Source organism: Macadamia integrifolia, unplaced genomic scaffold (assembly GCF_013358625.1).
Source record: "Macadamia integrifolia cultivar HAES 741 unplaced genomic scaffold, SCU_Mint_v3 scaffold3085, whole genome shotgun sequence".
NCBI lineage: Eukaryota > Viridiplantae > Streptophyta > Magnoliopsida > Proteales > Proteaceae > Macadamia > Macadamia integrifolia.
In genome coordinates, this window is record NW_024869191.1 from 3,920 (window position 1) to 19,021 (window position 15,102).

Below are 15,102 nucleotides of genomic sequence, written 5' to 3' on the forward strand. Positions count from 1 at the left end.
TTAGTTCAGTCATGTATGCTTTTTTTATTTCGTGTAGGGACACATACTGTACCAGAGTCCTGAAATTATTATCATAAGCGGAAATTAGTTGGCATTCAGAAAATAGCTAATGATACCATTGAGCTATTATAAGCTTGGATCCAAAGACCATGAATTGACAAATATTTAGAAACTTGGGAACCTTGATGTGCTGGTTGTTACTGCTTACAATTTTTTTTACATATTTATTATCTTTAATCTTTCCTTTGCCTGTGTCATATGGTTTCTCCATAGGTCTTTTACTATCTTGGTGAGCTCAATGACTCCTTATCATATGCCCTGGGGGCTGGACCACTGTTTGATGTTTCAGAGGATTCTGATTATGTTCATACACTTCTTGGTAAGAAACTGTATTTTGTCTTGAACGGTTGAACCACATGTACATTTTCGATTGTTATTGGTGCCTTTATTTGGTAACCAGGGCTTCCTATTATCCTTCCCTTCAGCTAAAGCTATAGATGAATATGCCAGTCTTAAGTGTAAAGCAGCAGAATCAAGTGAATATGCAGAAAAGGTGGATCCTAGATTGGAGGCCACCGTTGAAAGAATGCTTGATAAGTAAGTGGTTCATTTCTATTGTTTTTTTAGATGTTGCTTAACAGTGACTGTCTGTTTGCTTACTTACTCACCCTTGCTTTGTTTAGGTGCATCTCTGATGGGAAATATCAACAAGCTATGGGGATGGCTATTGAGTGCCGAAGATTGGATAAACTTGAGGAAGCGATTATTAGGAGTGATAATGTTCATGGATCTCTTTCTTATTGCATTAATATTTCTCATTCCTTTGTTAATCTCAGGGAATATCGTCGTGAGGTACATGATCTTCTCATCCTTGCCCATCTTTGCACTCCACCCCAAGAGATAGACTTGGCTATCATGTGAATAAATTTTTATTTCCATTAGAATTCATAGAGGTTTCTATTCTTACTTTTTCTATCGTTCATATGCATATTGATATAATGAGGTTGGCTTTATTAATGGACTCTATGTTAACAAAATCACAATCACTGTTTTGGGCATGCCGTAGATGTGCATCTGACACATGCCTTGCCTATACATTCAGTTTAATAAAATGCTTATTTCCTTTCCCTTCTCTTATTCGGTTCACAACTCAGTTGTCGTGTAAGAAAGAACTACAAGTGCTGCTTTCGGTTATAATAGATTGTATATTTAGAGAAACTACAAGCTGAGCTTAAATGATATTATTGAGATGTAACTAGTGCAATGCTGTGTTTTGACAGCTCCACTGGAGATTGTTCCGGAAAGAGAATGTACTAGGTTGGTTCCATTAACTATGGGTCAAGTGTTGTCAATTAGTGAACAAAGTTTCAAAGTGTAGAACTTACATACTGGTTCTTAAGTATATTTTCTTAGAAATGTCAAACCTAGTTCAGCTCTCTCTGTTCTAATGGAGCTTGTGAAGGGGGGGAAAATTGTATGATGAGTACAAGATACATGAATTTTCAGGTTGAATGAGTCAAAAGTTGAGAAATAATCAGCTTTCTTACTAGTGGGTTTTTTTTTAAATTTTTAATTAATTTATTTATTTTATTACACATACTGAATGTTTTCCTTGAATTGAAGCATTTTTTTTTTTTGCTAAGACTTTATTGGATCTTCAAAACCTTGTAATGGAGATCCTTAAGGGGGTTCATGATTTTTATTGTCAATAGCACTCTGTTCTGATGCTGTCCTGCTTGTGCTTACAGGTTCTTCGTCTCCTTGTCAATATATTCCAAAAATTGCCTTCCCCTGATTACTTGAGCATTTGCCAATGTCTAATGTTCCTGGATAAACCTGAAGAAGTCGCAGGAATATTAGAAAGACTTTTACGATCTGAAAATAAGGTATATATGCTGTTTGTTTTTTATTTATTTATAAAATATGTCCTGGTAATAGGAATTACAGCGATGCAGTTAACTGTGGTCTTGCAGGATGATGCTTTGCTAGCCTTTCAGATTGCATTTGATCTTGTAGAGAATGAGCACCAAGCTTTTCTGTTGAATGTTAGGGATCGCCTCTCCATTCCCAAATCACGATCTTCAGTGGCTGAGCAGCATGGATCAAGCGAAGCAGATTCTGCTCAAAATCTAAATGCTTCTGCTGGCGATGAAAATCGTACAAGTGCATCAGATGATGTTCAAATGACAGATGGTGCTGTTGCTCCCAATGGGGACATACATGAAACGGACCCAAATGAGGTGACTTATGCTGAAAAGTTGGCAAAGCTCAAGGGGATTTTGTCCGGGGAGACATCTATTCAGTTGACTTTGCAGTTTCTATATAGCCACAACAAGTGAGTTCATCTTAAAATGCTTGAAACTTAGGAACAACCATAGTAGTTAAATGTGGTTAAATCCAGTTGAGCTGTTAAACTTGTTTGCGGAGATAGTTAATATATTTGAATTAAAAAATAGAAAATAAAAGACCAGTCAAAGAATTGGTTGGTTTGCATGATTTGCCAGAGAACTGTAAAAACCTCTGCCAGGAAGCTGTGGTGTTGACCCTATCTTTTTCCTTGAAGGGGCGGGGTGTTCTTCGAATCAGTGAGTTGTCTGGTTTGTCCAGTTGGTCTGGATCTTAAAACTGTGGGAACAATTGCGTTGAAGTTTCTTCTGAATTTGTGTTTATAAGGTGCTTAAACTCAGATGATCGTGCTTTTACGTATAGGTCGGATCTTTTGATACTGAAGACAATAAAGCAATCAGTTGAGATGAGGAATAGTGTCTGCCACAGCGCAACAATCTATGCCAATGCTATTATGCATGCGGGAACAACCGTAGATACATTTCTTAGGGAAAATCTGGTGAGTTTATAGATTTTCTTTTGATTCCTCATTCATCCTTTGATACTGTTGCATTACCAGGGAATGTAATACTTAAGGGCGATATATAATAATCAAATTCTGTACCATGGCAGGATTGGTTGAGCAGAGCTACAAACTGGGCTAAATTCAGTGCCACTGCGGGGCTGGGTGTTATTCACAGAGGTCACCTGCAGCAAGGGAGGTCACTGATGGCACCTTACTTGCCACAGACGGGGGCTGCTGGAGGTGGTAGTCCGTACTCAGAAGGTGGTGCCCTTTATGCTCTAGGTTTAATCCATGCCAACCATGGTGAGGGTATCAAACAATTCCTTCGTGACAGCCTTCGCAGTACCAATGTTGAGGTGCTTATTCCTGAATTTAATTTGTAATTCATCTGATTCTTGGGTGTCTTGATATAAACCGGGACATTACATTCTGCATCTTTCACACATCGCAGGTTATCCAGCATGGGGCATGCTTGGGTCTTGGTTTGGCAGCTATAGGAACTGCTGATGAAGAGATCTATGATGACGTCAAGAATGTCCTTTATACTGACAGTGCTGTGGCTGGTGAAGCTGCGGGCATTAGTATGGGCTTGCTAATGGTTGGAACTGCAAGTGAGAAAGCCAGTGAGATGCTTGCATATGCACATGAAACCCAACATGAGAAAATTATCAGGTAAAGCTGAGTTTTGATATTGAATAGGCTTCCTGACATAATTATTCTTGCAGATTTAATTTTATCTGGTTATCTGAAATTCATAATATGGTGCAGGGGGTTAGCTCTTGGAATTGCCCTTACAGTATATGGTAGGGAAGAAGAGGCAGACACATTGATTGAGCAGATGACTCGGGATCAGGATCCAATTTTGCGATATGGTGGTATGTATGCATTAGCACTGGCCTACAGAGGAACAGCAAATAACAAGGCTATTCGTCAACTACTGCACTTTGCAGTGTCAGATGTAAGTGATGATGTAAGGAGGACAGCTGTACTAGCTCTTGGCTTTGTGCTTTACTCTGAACCCGAACAGGTTGGTATTTTCTATTACCTTTCGGTATTGTTGTTGCTGAAACTTTGAATTGATCCGTCATTTGGTGTAGCTGATTTGCCTAGTCTCAGTGTCAGGTATAGAGGACGTCTGGATATTTATTTTGGCAACATAGTGAAACTGGTTATGTAGAAAGGGAGAGATGGTGTGAGATTATAGGATAATGGACCCCAGTATTCATGAGGACTTCTTGACTGAGAATTGAGGCTATTCAATAGTTGGCCTGAGATGTTCATGCACTAAGCTGATTGTGCTGTTATTTGGATCTAAATCTAACAATTACACTCCTGTGCTCACCCTTTTCTATTTGGTTATTTATTGGTTTCTTTCTTTCTTCAGCTTTATCTTTCATGTGGGTGTAACAGTCTACATGAAAACCAGATTTTGTTTAACGAACTTTGCTGAATATTGAATACTCTTAATCATGTCTGTGACTCTGCTTTTGAATTTGCAGACTCCTCGCATTGTATCCCTGCTCTCTGAGTCCTACAATCCACATGTTCGATATGGTGCGGCTCTGGCAGTTGGCATTTCCTGTGCCGGTACTGGTTTGGGTGAAGCTATATCTTTGCTTGAGCCTCTTACATCAGATGTTGTGGATTTTGTTCGTCAGGGGGCCCTCATTGCAATGGCCATGGTCATGGTTCAGACGAATGAAGCCAGTGATCCCCGTGTTGGAACATTTAGGTACTTTTTTTTTGTGTGGTTTATTTGTACTTTATGCTTATAGTTTGTATTTGTAGAGCATTACTCCTTATCTGTTTTGTCTTATATTTTAGGCGACAGCTGGAGAAAATAATTCTTGATAAGCATGAGGATACCATGAGCAAGATGGGAGCTATCCTGGCTTCTGGAATTCTTGATGCTGGTGGAAGGAATGTGACAATCAGGCTGCTGTCGAAGACAAAGCATGATAAAGTTACTGCTGTTGTTGGGCTTGCTGTTTTTAGTCAGTTTTGGTATTGGTATCCCCTTATCTATTTCTTAAGCCTATCATTCTCGAGCACTGCATTCATTGGGCTCAACCAAGATTTGAAAGTTCCGAGGTTTGAATTTTTATCACATGCAAGACCTTCTCTTTTTGAGTATCCCCGACCAACTACTCTGCCCACAACAACATCGGCTGTGAAACTTCCTACTGCTGTTCTGTCCACCTCTGCGAAAGCCAAGGCTAGGGCTAAAAAAGAGGCAGAGCAGAAGGCTGGTGCTGAAAAATCATCTGGGGAGGAATCTTCTTCTGTTTCTAATGTGGGGAAAGGAAAATCATCTAGTGAGAAGGATGGGGACTCTATGCAGGTATGTGAACACACTTCTGTTCGCTTTGCCCCTGGGAGACATAATGCTTCAAACATAATTCTGCTGTTTAGAACAACACAATCTGATGATGATAAATTAGGTCACCCCTTCCTTGATCCCCCGGCTCTTATAACCAAGGTTCAAGGTATCGGGTTTCGACCCTTGGGGAGACCGAAATTTTGATCGAAACTTAAAAAAATTTCGGGGAAACCAGGGATTTTTTCCTGGTTGGGTGGAAACTTTGGTTTCGACCCCCAAAATGTGTTGTTTTCTGCACGTCCTAGTTTAGACGTTTCAAACACATTCACATAATTAGTTTCATGGAAAAAATACCTAAAGTCATACTAGTGGGATGAACCAAAGTCTTGTAATATACGTTGAGTCGTTGACTGAAAGTCTGAAACTATACTACATAAGTACATACTCTACATTATATTTAGTCTACAATCTACATAAGTACATAATATATAATGCAAAGGATCTAAAATAAATAATAGTATTACATAATTGTGAGTTATCTCTCAACACTCAACACTCAAAGTCAATTCCAAGTAGAGTGTCTTGGCGGTTCCAGTCCACAAGCTGCATACCACTGCAGATGTTGTAGCCGCTTCTCTGAATGCACTACATATGAGTTCCATGACATGTTTTGGGCCCAATTGTTTTGGTAGTTCATCACTATCCATCTATAAGATACATCATCAACGTCAACTAGGTATCCTAGTCTAGGGAATGGCTTAGTCATAGTTATAGGATGTGGATGTGGTGCACAAGGTTGGATGGATACCCAAAGATACTGTCAACAAAAGATGACCCACCACATGAACTACCCTTCTGTCCAAATGAAATAGAAGATCCACCATACTGTCCATACTCACCACCACATCCAAATGAACCGGTGCACTCGAAGGATGGCACACAAGGTTTGGGAAGATGAGATTTACCTTTTTGGTCCCAGTTTCCTTCCTTAAGTAGACTTGCTATGAATGTATAAGATCCAAGCTTAGAATGAAGATTAGATGGCACAATGGCAAAATCTAGAGTGTTTTCCCAATTTCCCACTTCATAGAGAAGAAATAAGGAGAGAGGGTCGAAATTTTGAAATAAGAAGGCTTGGTTTCCAATTTAAGAAGGTTTTATAATGGCCGACCCATTGGTCCACTCGAAAATTCCCACATTTCGGTTGAAATGTGGGTATTTTGGCTGATACTGGTCGAAACCATTGACTTTTAAAAGTCACATGGTATTTGGTCTCGGAGTCCTGGGATATTGTCGAAATGTGGGAAATTTCGATGGTCTCAGTGGAAGCCTTGAACCATGCTTATAACTCGAGAATATTATGAAGTAGAGAAAAATCCTCATACAAGTGCTAGATGCAAGTTACAAAAGCGTAAGCTGAACCAACCAACATGCAAAAATTCTGCGGCTTCTGCCTGATATATCGTATAACACATGTATTGTCATTTAGGTCCTTTACCCTGTTAGCAGTCCTATTGCTGGCTTCAATCTGTTCTTGTATGCCCTTTTATCCCTTTCGAGCCAGATAGACTAGGTAATTGCCATTGGAACTAAAAGCTGTTTCTTTTCCCCTTTCCTGCTCCTTGGTTTAGAAAGCTATTGAGATAGTACCTGTTTCACCTCGCTGTACATGGCTGGAAAACTAGCAGATCATTGAAAAATAGTATTCAAGCGCCCAGGTTAAATATAAGATGAGGTTGAACCGCTTGTTAGTGCATGACCCTTACATGGAGAGCATCTATCGTGAGAGTGATTTGACTGATTTTGGTGGGGATGCAATAAGTGGCAATTTAGCTAAATAACAATTATCCGTAATTTTCCCACCATCTGTATTTTGTTGTGGAACAGGACTTTATTGGGAAAAGCTAAACATGACCTCTTGTCAGATTGGTGGTATTCCCTCCTGGCCTGTCCATGTTAGGATCCTACACTCATCTCAATAATCAATTTTCAGTTTGTGACAAGTGCGAGTTTTGATAGTGACTTTAAAGTTTCTTAGAATTACAATACTATTTCACTGTAGTGAGATGATGTGTAATTTCTGTACTAATATAAATTCTAAAGTCTGATGCATGTCACTTCCCGAACTTGTTGATCTGAACTTGATGAGTGTTGGGTCCTATTTCGCATGGAGCGGCCCACGTCCTTCCTGGTCTGTCTGTCTAGTGGTAGATACTGAATATAACAATAAGCCCCCTTTTTGTTTGTAAATTTCATTCTTTCTTGAATTGTTGAGTCTCCTACTTTTTTTTGTTCTACACGGAAATAAAACGTACTTTCCTTACCCCCAATCCCTCCCACTTTGTAATGAATGACCACAAATTAGATATAAGAGAATAAATTGGTTGAGAAAAAGTTGGTCTCATTTGACTTTTGTACTCAAATCTCAGATTCTTTGGCAGTACTGAATCTGGTGTGTACTATCTGCTCAGTTGCATATGATTGGTAGAAACTGACCGCATTCATTAATGGACACTTGGTTACTCTGGTATATGCAGGTTGATAGCGCATTGGAAAAGAAGGCAGAATCCGAACCATCTTTTGAAACTTTGATAAACCCTGCCAGGGTTGTCCCCACCCAAGAAAAGTTCATTAAGTTTTTGGAGGAAAGCAGATATGTGCCTGTGAAGTTGGCTCCTTCAGGGTTCGTTCTATTGAAGGACCTACGACCAACTGAGCCAGAGGTACTCTCTTTAACGGATACACCATCTTCTGTGGCCTCATCTGCTGGAGGGTCAGCAACTGCTCAACAGGGATCAGGATCTGCTATGGCAGTTGACGAGGAGCCTCAGCCTCCTCAGCCATTCGAGTACACCTCATGATTGCGGTCTTCGTTTAAGTTTATTTGGGGAGTGAGACTTGTTTTTTACGCAAACGAGGTGGTGCTTTATGTGGACAATGGAGAAACATTTGAGCAATCACTCTTTACTGGGCATTGTGATATGAGGGGGATGTTCCCTTTCGCCTCTGGTGAGTTAGTGGGCGATTTCATAAGCTTCTCCTGTGAAGCTGCTGCTGTCTGTTTCCCCTCAATTGAATGAAGTGATGCATCAGGGGAGCAGTGCAATGATTCTGAGATCGGATTCAACCAACTGTAACAGAGAAAATTGTTTATTTCCAAAATACCGATATTGAACGAGGACAAGGGTGCAATAGCAACCTTTTCTTTTTTTGTAGGTTGTCTTGTCTTCCTGAGTTAAAAACAACCAAAAACTCACTGAGCCGTCTTATTTGCTTTCATGAAGTTTTGAAATCAATCATAATTCCTTAGGGTGTCGTGTATTTCCATTTGGTTTTTGCGAGTATCTGTGATATCTTATTACCCATCTGTGGATTGCTCAGATGGTTAGGGCAAATTGAGGATTGTGTGGATAGGCGTATGGTCTTAGGTCCGATTTCTCATCTATGCATCTGCGATTTAAGTGAAGATTATGGCGGTGGTTTGTTGTGTTAGTCTCCCTAAGGATTAATCAAGGTGCGCGTAAGCTAGTCCAGACACCTTGGTTAACAAAAGAAAAAGAATCTGTGATATCTTATTTTTGTTTTTGGAAGTTTAGCTAGACCGTATAGTCGGAGATCCCATGTCCCCCTTCAAGTGGTCCTGATGATGCCATGCGGTGAATTACTGATGCCTGTATGGATCGCAGTGGATTGGATGGATTTGCCCTTACTTTTAAGCCTCTTTAACCTACCCATTTGGGGCCGAATTTGCCAATGTATTCAAGTTTAATATGTCTCCCAAACTCCTCTAGCGTGGACTCACTTTCACCACGAGAAATCCATCTTATTTTTCTGAAGTCCTTCACAGGTGGAATCTGTAAAAGCCAGATTCTTTGCTTTCTGCTTCACATGAATCCTGACCAACTTTCTTCTAAACTTAACTCTTCCTTCCAAGACAAGTAAGCTTATAAGATATTGGACTCTTGGAAATTTTGAGTTCAATTTTGAGATCAGATGAGACACTTTAAGGTGATAGGGACACTTTTAACTTGCCACGTGTATGTCCTTATCCATTTCAGATTTGAAACCCTTCACCATTCGATTAGGGAGGGGGGGGGGGCATATGATCTGGCTGGCCACGTTTACTACCATGCCTTGTTTATTGAACCGGTCAATTTACTATTTTGCTGATCGAGTCTTCTTTCATTCAAGGGAAAGAGAGAATCTCTTAATCCATGGGTTCGTTGGATATGATTCTAAGAATAATATGAAGGTCATTTCGGACTTGGTAGAATAAGGGGACATTAGGAATGATCGCATAGGGCAATGGCTAGATTCTCTTCACCCACGAGGAAGAAAAAAAACTTTAGACAATATTTTTCAAAGAGAAATAAATAAAACTTTAGCCAATATTTTTCAAAGAGAAAGAAATAGATACAGTTGACTAGTTATTGATGAGGTCTCTAGGATCTAATCATTCATTTATATAGAAAGTTTTCCTTCACTCATGATCTGATGATATTGAAAGTAAGGAATCCCTTCACCATGGGTGGGGAAAAACTCGGTCCTTCAATTCCTTTATCATTCATTTTTCTCCTCTATCTGTTGTCCTATGAGTTGGATTTGTAAGCAATTAACTGCATTTTTGCTAGAGAAAATTAGAGGAAGCTGATTGCCGGTGTCCCTTCGATAATAACCACTTCAAATATATTGATCCTTATTTACCACAAAAATTAAAACTTGGTCATAGTCATTGATTAAAAAAATGAGGTTTTACTAGCTGTTTCCATTTTAATCCTTGATTTGGACATATAAATTCTTAGGGAACACCTATTTTTATTTAATTAATTAACAATGGCTGTGAGTTTTAAATCTGGGTCGATAATCAGATACTTCTGCTGATCTGCACAAGATTTTGAGCTACTTGCTGTGAAGAGGGGGAGATATAAGGAGGGAAACACATAAGGTTGAGGTTAGGTTTAATTAGAAACTACATGAGTAGACCCGAGGGCATATTCAGTGCATGAGGCTCCTGCGATTATAGGCTGTGAGGAGGTTTCCTTTTGGCTAAGGAACCTGTAGGTTGTACGCCAGCCATACGTAGCTTGAACTGTGATTAAGGGTGTCAATCGGTTTGGTTTCGGTTCGGTTCCAAATGATGATAAGATGGACCATAACCGAACCGAGAACCGACTTGGTTCCATATTTAGATACTCAAACCGATTCAATTCGGCTCTGTTCGATTTCAGTTCCAATTCGGTTCTGATATGCAGTTTTAATTTGGTTTTATACCTCGGTTTTAATTCGGTTATGAAAAACGGTTCCACTTTTGAACCATGACTGTGATGGACCAAAGGCCATAATGGGCACAATTTATGGGCCTTATGGCCATTGCTAACTCCAAAATTATCTTAGCTTGTAAATATGTGATGATAAATTGCAAAGAACACTCACCACATAAATAAAAAAGAGCTTGCAAAAAACACTCTTGAATGATAAGATCAATTCGGTTTCGATTTCAGTTCGAACTGATGGTTTTGACACCCTAAACCAAAATCAAGCCGAACTGAATAGCATACTCACACATTCAAACTGAATTTGAACCGAATAAATTCGGTTCGATTCGGTTTTGATTTTGGCATTCGGTTTTGATTTTGGTATTCGGTTTTGATTTGAAATTGACACCATTAACTGTGATGGCCACAATGATTAGCTATTGCCGATTCCCAAGATGCCTTTGGTTGAATGTTCACACCTAATCCATCGTTTGCACTTCCTACATTCACTCCCAAAAATTAAAAAGGAAAAACAGGAATTGTCACCTCTCGGTCTGATGTAGTCAGCCTCATGGTGTGCCTAACTCTCGAGTTTGTTGTCTCCACAGCTTTCCCCTTTGTGAGCTGCTCTTCAAAAAGGCCTTAGAGTGCCGATCTTTGCTTGGGCCGGCTCTGCGGCTCTCCCCTGGCTTTCCATTGGTTTATTTGTGTTTCGTCATTGTCTGCAAGTCCTAAGGAGTAGTGAAACTTTGAGGCCTATAGCCAAACCCACGCCCTTTCTTTATAGAGTTGTGCAGCGAAGAACCTCACGCCTTTTCTTCTCCATTAGAGCTATAGGCCACCGGCCTTCGGCCTCCAATCGCTTCTTGTTCCTTGGAAATTGGATCATGGGAGGGACCATTTGCATGGACAATGAAAAGGTGAAGGCCATAGAGGAATGGGATCCCCCATCAAAGGTATATGAGTTAAGATCTTTTCTTGGCCTGATAAACTTCTATCGTAAGCTCATCCAAGGCTTTTCGGGTTGGGCTGCACGTTTGACTAATCTCCTGAAGAAGAACCAACCATGGCATTGGACGAGAGAATATCAATAGGTCTTTGAGGACTTAAAGGGAGACATCATGGTTGATCTGGTGCTGGCCTTGCCGGATCCTGGTAAGCCGTTCGAGGTACATACCAATGCTTCAGACTATGCCATTAGTGGAGTTCTTATGCAAGAGGGACACCCAACAACCTATGAGAGCCGTAAGCTCAATGACACCGAGCAGAATTACACAGTACAAGAAAAGGAGATGACCACAATAGTGCACTGTCTACACACTACATAATTCATAATGTGTGCAACCTTACCCCGCTTCGTGGAGAAGTTGTTTCCCCAACGAACCCACAACCTCTAGCTAAATCGCAATGGAACAACCTTATCATTGCGTTGAAATCCCCCCTCAACTACACGAATCAACCATCGTACTTACATTTGGGCTTTATCTTGTAATTGAACAGGATATGTTTTAACTCTCTAGGTTTATATATTCATCTGGACAGATTTTTCCTAAGGTCATGGTGAATGGAACCGTGGCCCATCGCGACCATGTAAAGTAGGGACTAGGGGGGAAGAGAGGTGGGGAGTGATGGGGGTCACTTATAGACCATTCCAACATTCAGCAAACGATAAAGGAAAACTTTGTACTTCTCATCTTTCTTCAAGGTCTTAAAACTTGAAACCGGACATGGAATCCGGCCTCCATTGGTTGTCGAAATAAAAAATAAGAATGTAAAGAAGAAACAATTGTGATTTTTACATGGAAGAAAGAATGCTACCCGATAGCATGTACTTACGCCAAGACACAGCGGGTGAGAAAAAACTGCACTACCTCGCGTTGAAGATGTTCACACGCTCCCTCCCATTGGCTGCGGGCGTTGGTGTGTACTTGCACTATTGAGTAGTGTTCTCTCGGCCTTTTAAAATTAGAACCAGGTGGAATCAATTGGTTTGACCTAATCAAGAATCAATGAGGTACCCATTGTGAGGGGTTTTATGGCTATTTTTATGTTTTTCACTCACTATTCACTCTCTTTAGCCAAATATACTCATTAAAAATGGGTCATATATTTTGTCAGATGATCGCTGTCTGTTTGAGTGGCCATTGCGGTAACATGTAGGCCAATGGGGGGGGGGGGGCATGCGGTCATTTTGCACCTGTTTGTGTTTGGACGTAGAGACACACAAGCTGATAGGGTTCTTTTCTCCTATTTTGTCTGATATTATTATGGGCTGGAGAACGTTGCTTGGTCGCATTGCCCTTACACCAATGCTTGGCCAATAAGAGAGCATGTAGTGGTATCAACATGAATGGGGGGTTTTTTTTTGAACAATAATTTTTCTTTCCTTGTGTGTAGTTGCAGGGGGCACGTGACCATGTAGCTTTATTTTCCCTTATTATTATAGATTATAAGAGAAAAGTTTTCCTTAATTTGTAGAATGATTTACCCTCTCAATATCATCCCAAAGCCACCATCAAGGGATCCCCTTTCACTGTGGCTTAAGATAAACTTAGTTCTAAATTTTATATGCACTAAAAAAATACTTTCCTCTGCTTTAATTAAGTGATATCTTTGGTCTTTTGACTGATTACGAATCATAATCGTACCATCTAATCATTAGTTAATCATTTTGGTCTTTGTCTCATAAAGGTAGAACCAATTAGGATCTGTCCTGATTAACAGAACCGTCCCAATTTATATAAAGCCAATTCTATCCCTTTTCTTTTTATTTGATTGATATATATTTTGGGCTCTGGCATAGGACACACCACCCGCTGGCCAATGGGAATATGTGTAAGAGCATAATTATCACAAAATGGGTCATCTTGGTCTTTTCGCGTCCACATTCTGTGTGTTTTCTATGTCAGAAAGCTACCAATTTACATATGGGCATGAAAAGACTACACAACCCGTCCCCCTATACTGAAGATGTCTCCATGCGGCCTCCAATTGGTCTGTATGCTGGTATAATGGCTATGCAAGCGGATTGCATTCCTTGCCTATTTTTTTTAGGGTAATTTATAGCGCCACCCCCTGGAGAATGTCAATATTATAGAAACACCCCCTATCTTTCACCAAATTAGACTCAGGCCCCCCACTGTCAGCCACTGTTAAGGAATATATCTTATATGCTGATGTTAGCTACTATATTTAATTTTAAATACCAAAATACCCTTACCAAATATGAAGTACCTAAAATACCCATGTAATAAGTTCCTCTTTCTTCTTTATTACTACTCTGCAATGGCGGATTCTGGAGCTTAGTACAACTTCCTGAAACCTCTTCCAAAAATCGGTAATGGAAAACCACCAATGGTTTGGATGGTTGCTTGTCACTACTATTTGCAAATGTTCCACATTTCACAAGCCCTCGGTGGTCACCAGAATGCCCACATGCGAGAAAGAGCTGCAACTCGCCGCAGCTACATTACAGAGCGGTTAGGTTCTCTTCGTACTGGTCCATCTTCAAACCCTCCAGCTTAATATCTGGATCAGTACTGGCTTGACCCACGTGGGCTCCACTTTGGTTCGTCTTCTTCTCCCTCGTTTCCTCTCCAGGGCCAGGCAAGCTCCACTGTTGAGCAACTCTTCCAGGCCAGAGTGAATGAAGACGACCTTGACCTAACCCTTCATTTATAGTTCCTTGGTTTTTTTTAACTCTTCTATTATAGATTCAAGAGGAATATTTAGAGTTTAATTTCTTCTCGAAAGTGTTTATAGAGTATGCCTTTCTGATCTTCAATATGTGTTTAATGTTTATGGGATGTTTAAGTTTCCTGTATAGATTTTCAATACCCACTGAGATAGATTTTCTATTAATGTTTTGAACATGAATGATGGACCAAAGCTCTCTCTCTCTCTTGTGTATGAAGATTCACCAATAGTTTATAGTTGCCGACGAGTTGTGGAAGCAGCAATGTGTGGGTTTTTTTTTTTTTTTTTTTATTTTTTTTTTTTTTTATTCAGTGTATATTGATCTAAGATGTTTGCATAGAAATCAGTAATGATGGTGAATGTTTCCATTAGGGACTCAAAAGTTAAAACACATTATGAAGATCTCCCATGCCCTTCCATTTCTCTCCTGATCCTCCGCTGAAACTACGGCTTCCACCAGACCAGTTAAGGTTCTGTTCTGAAGCTCTCTCTCATCTCAAGGAGAAGCGCCGGATGCCAGAAAAAATTACTCAGGAGTTTGAGCTCTTGCTAGTACGGATAAAACCATATGTATTTCACCACAAGTAATTTACTCTTGTTCTAAAATTTGTTATGTAGCACTAGTTCAATCAACAGATAGAGATGAAGAGGAATTGAGTTTTTTTTTTTTTTTGGTAGAAAGAGAAATTGAGTTAAAATATAAGTTTTAGTGAATAGGATATAACAGTCATTTCAACTCTTCACTTAACAGTGACTGACAGTAAGGGGTCTGAATCTAATTTGATGAAACAGAGAGGGTGTTTTTATAATTGTGGCAGTTCTTTAGGGGATAACGTTGTAAATTACCTTTTTTTTATCCACTGTCATCCTAGATCAGAGAGTGTAAAACACGTGGCTAATTATGTCAGATCCATCTATGGATTATATAATAACCAGGACGCTCCCTTAGGAACATAACCCTGGCATAGTTTTTTTTTTTT

At 39.9% G+C, this 15,102-nt stretch overlaps 1 protein-coding gene across 1 annotated transcript; it reads left to right on the plus strand.

Moving 5' to 3' along the window:
• Positions 1-273: 273 nt before the first annotated feature.
• Positions 274-8,492, plus strand: LOC122067720 (26S proteasome non-ATPase regulatory subunit 1 homolog A-like; the record flags this gene model as incomplete). The annotated part of the gene is made up of 12 exons (XM_042631558.1): positions 274-379; positions 486-597; positions 684-852; positions 1,749-1,886; positions 1,974-2,335; positions 2,710-2,845; positions 2,959-3,207; positions 3,303-3,523; positions 3,620-3,878; positions 4,351-4,583; positions 4,676-5,192; positions 7,709-8,492. Coding segments are annotated over 12 exons (2,826 nt in total), but the record flags the coding sequence as incomplete, so codon positions are not given.
• Positions 8,493-15,102: the final 6,610 nt, after the last annotated feature.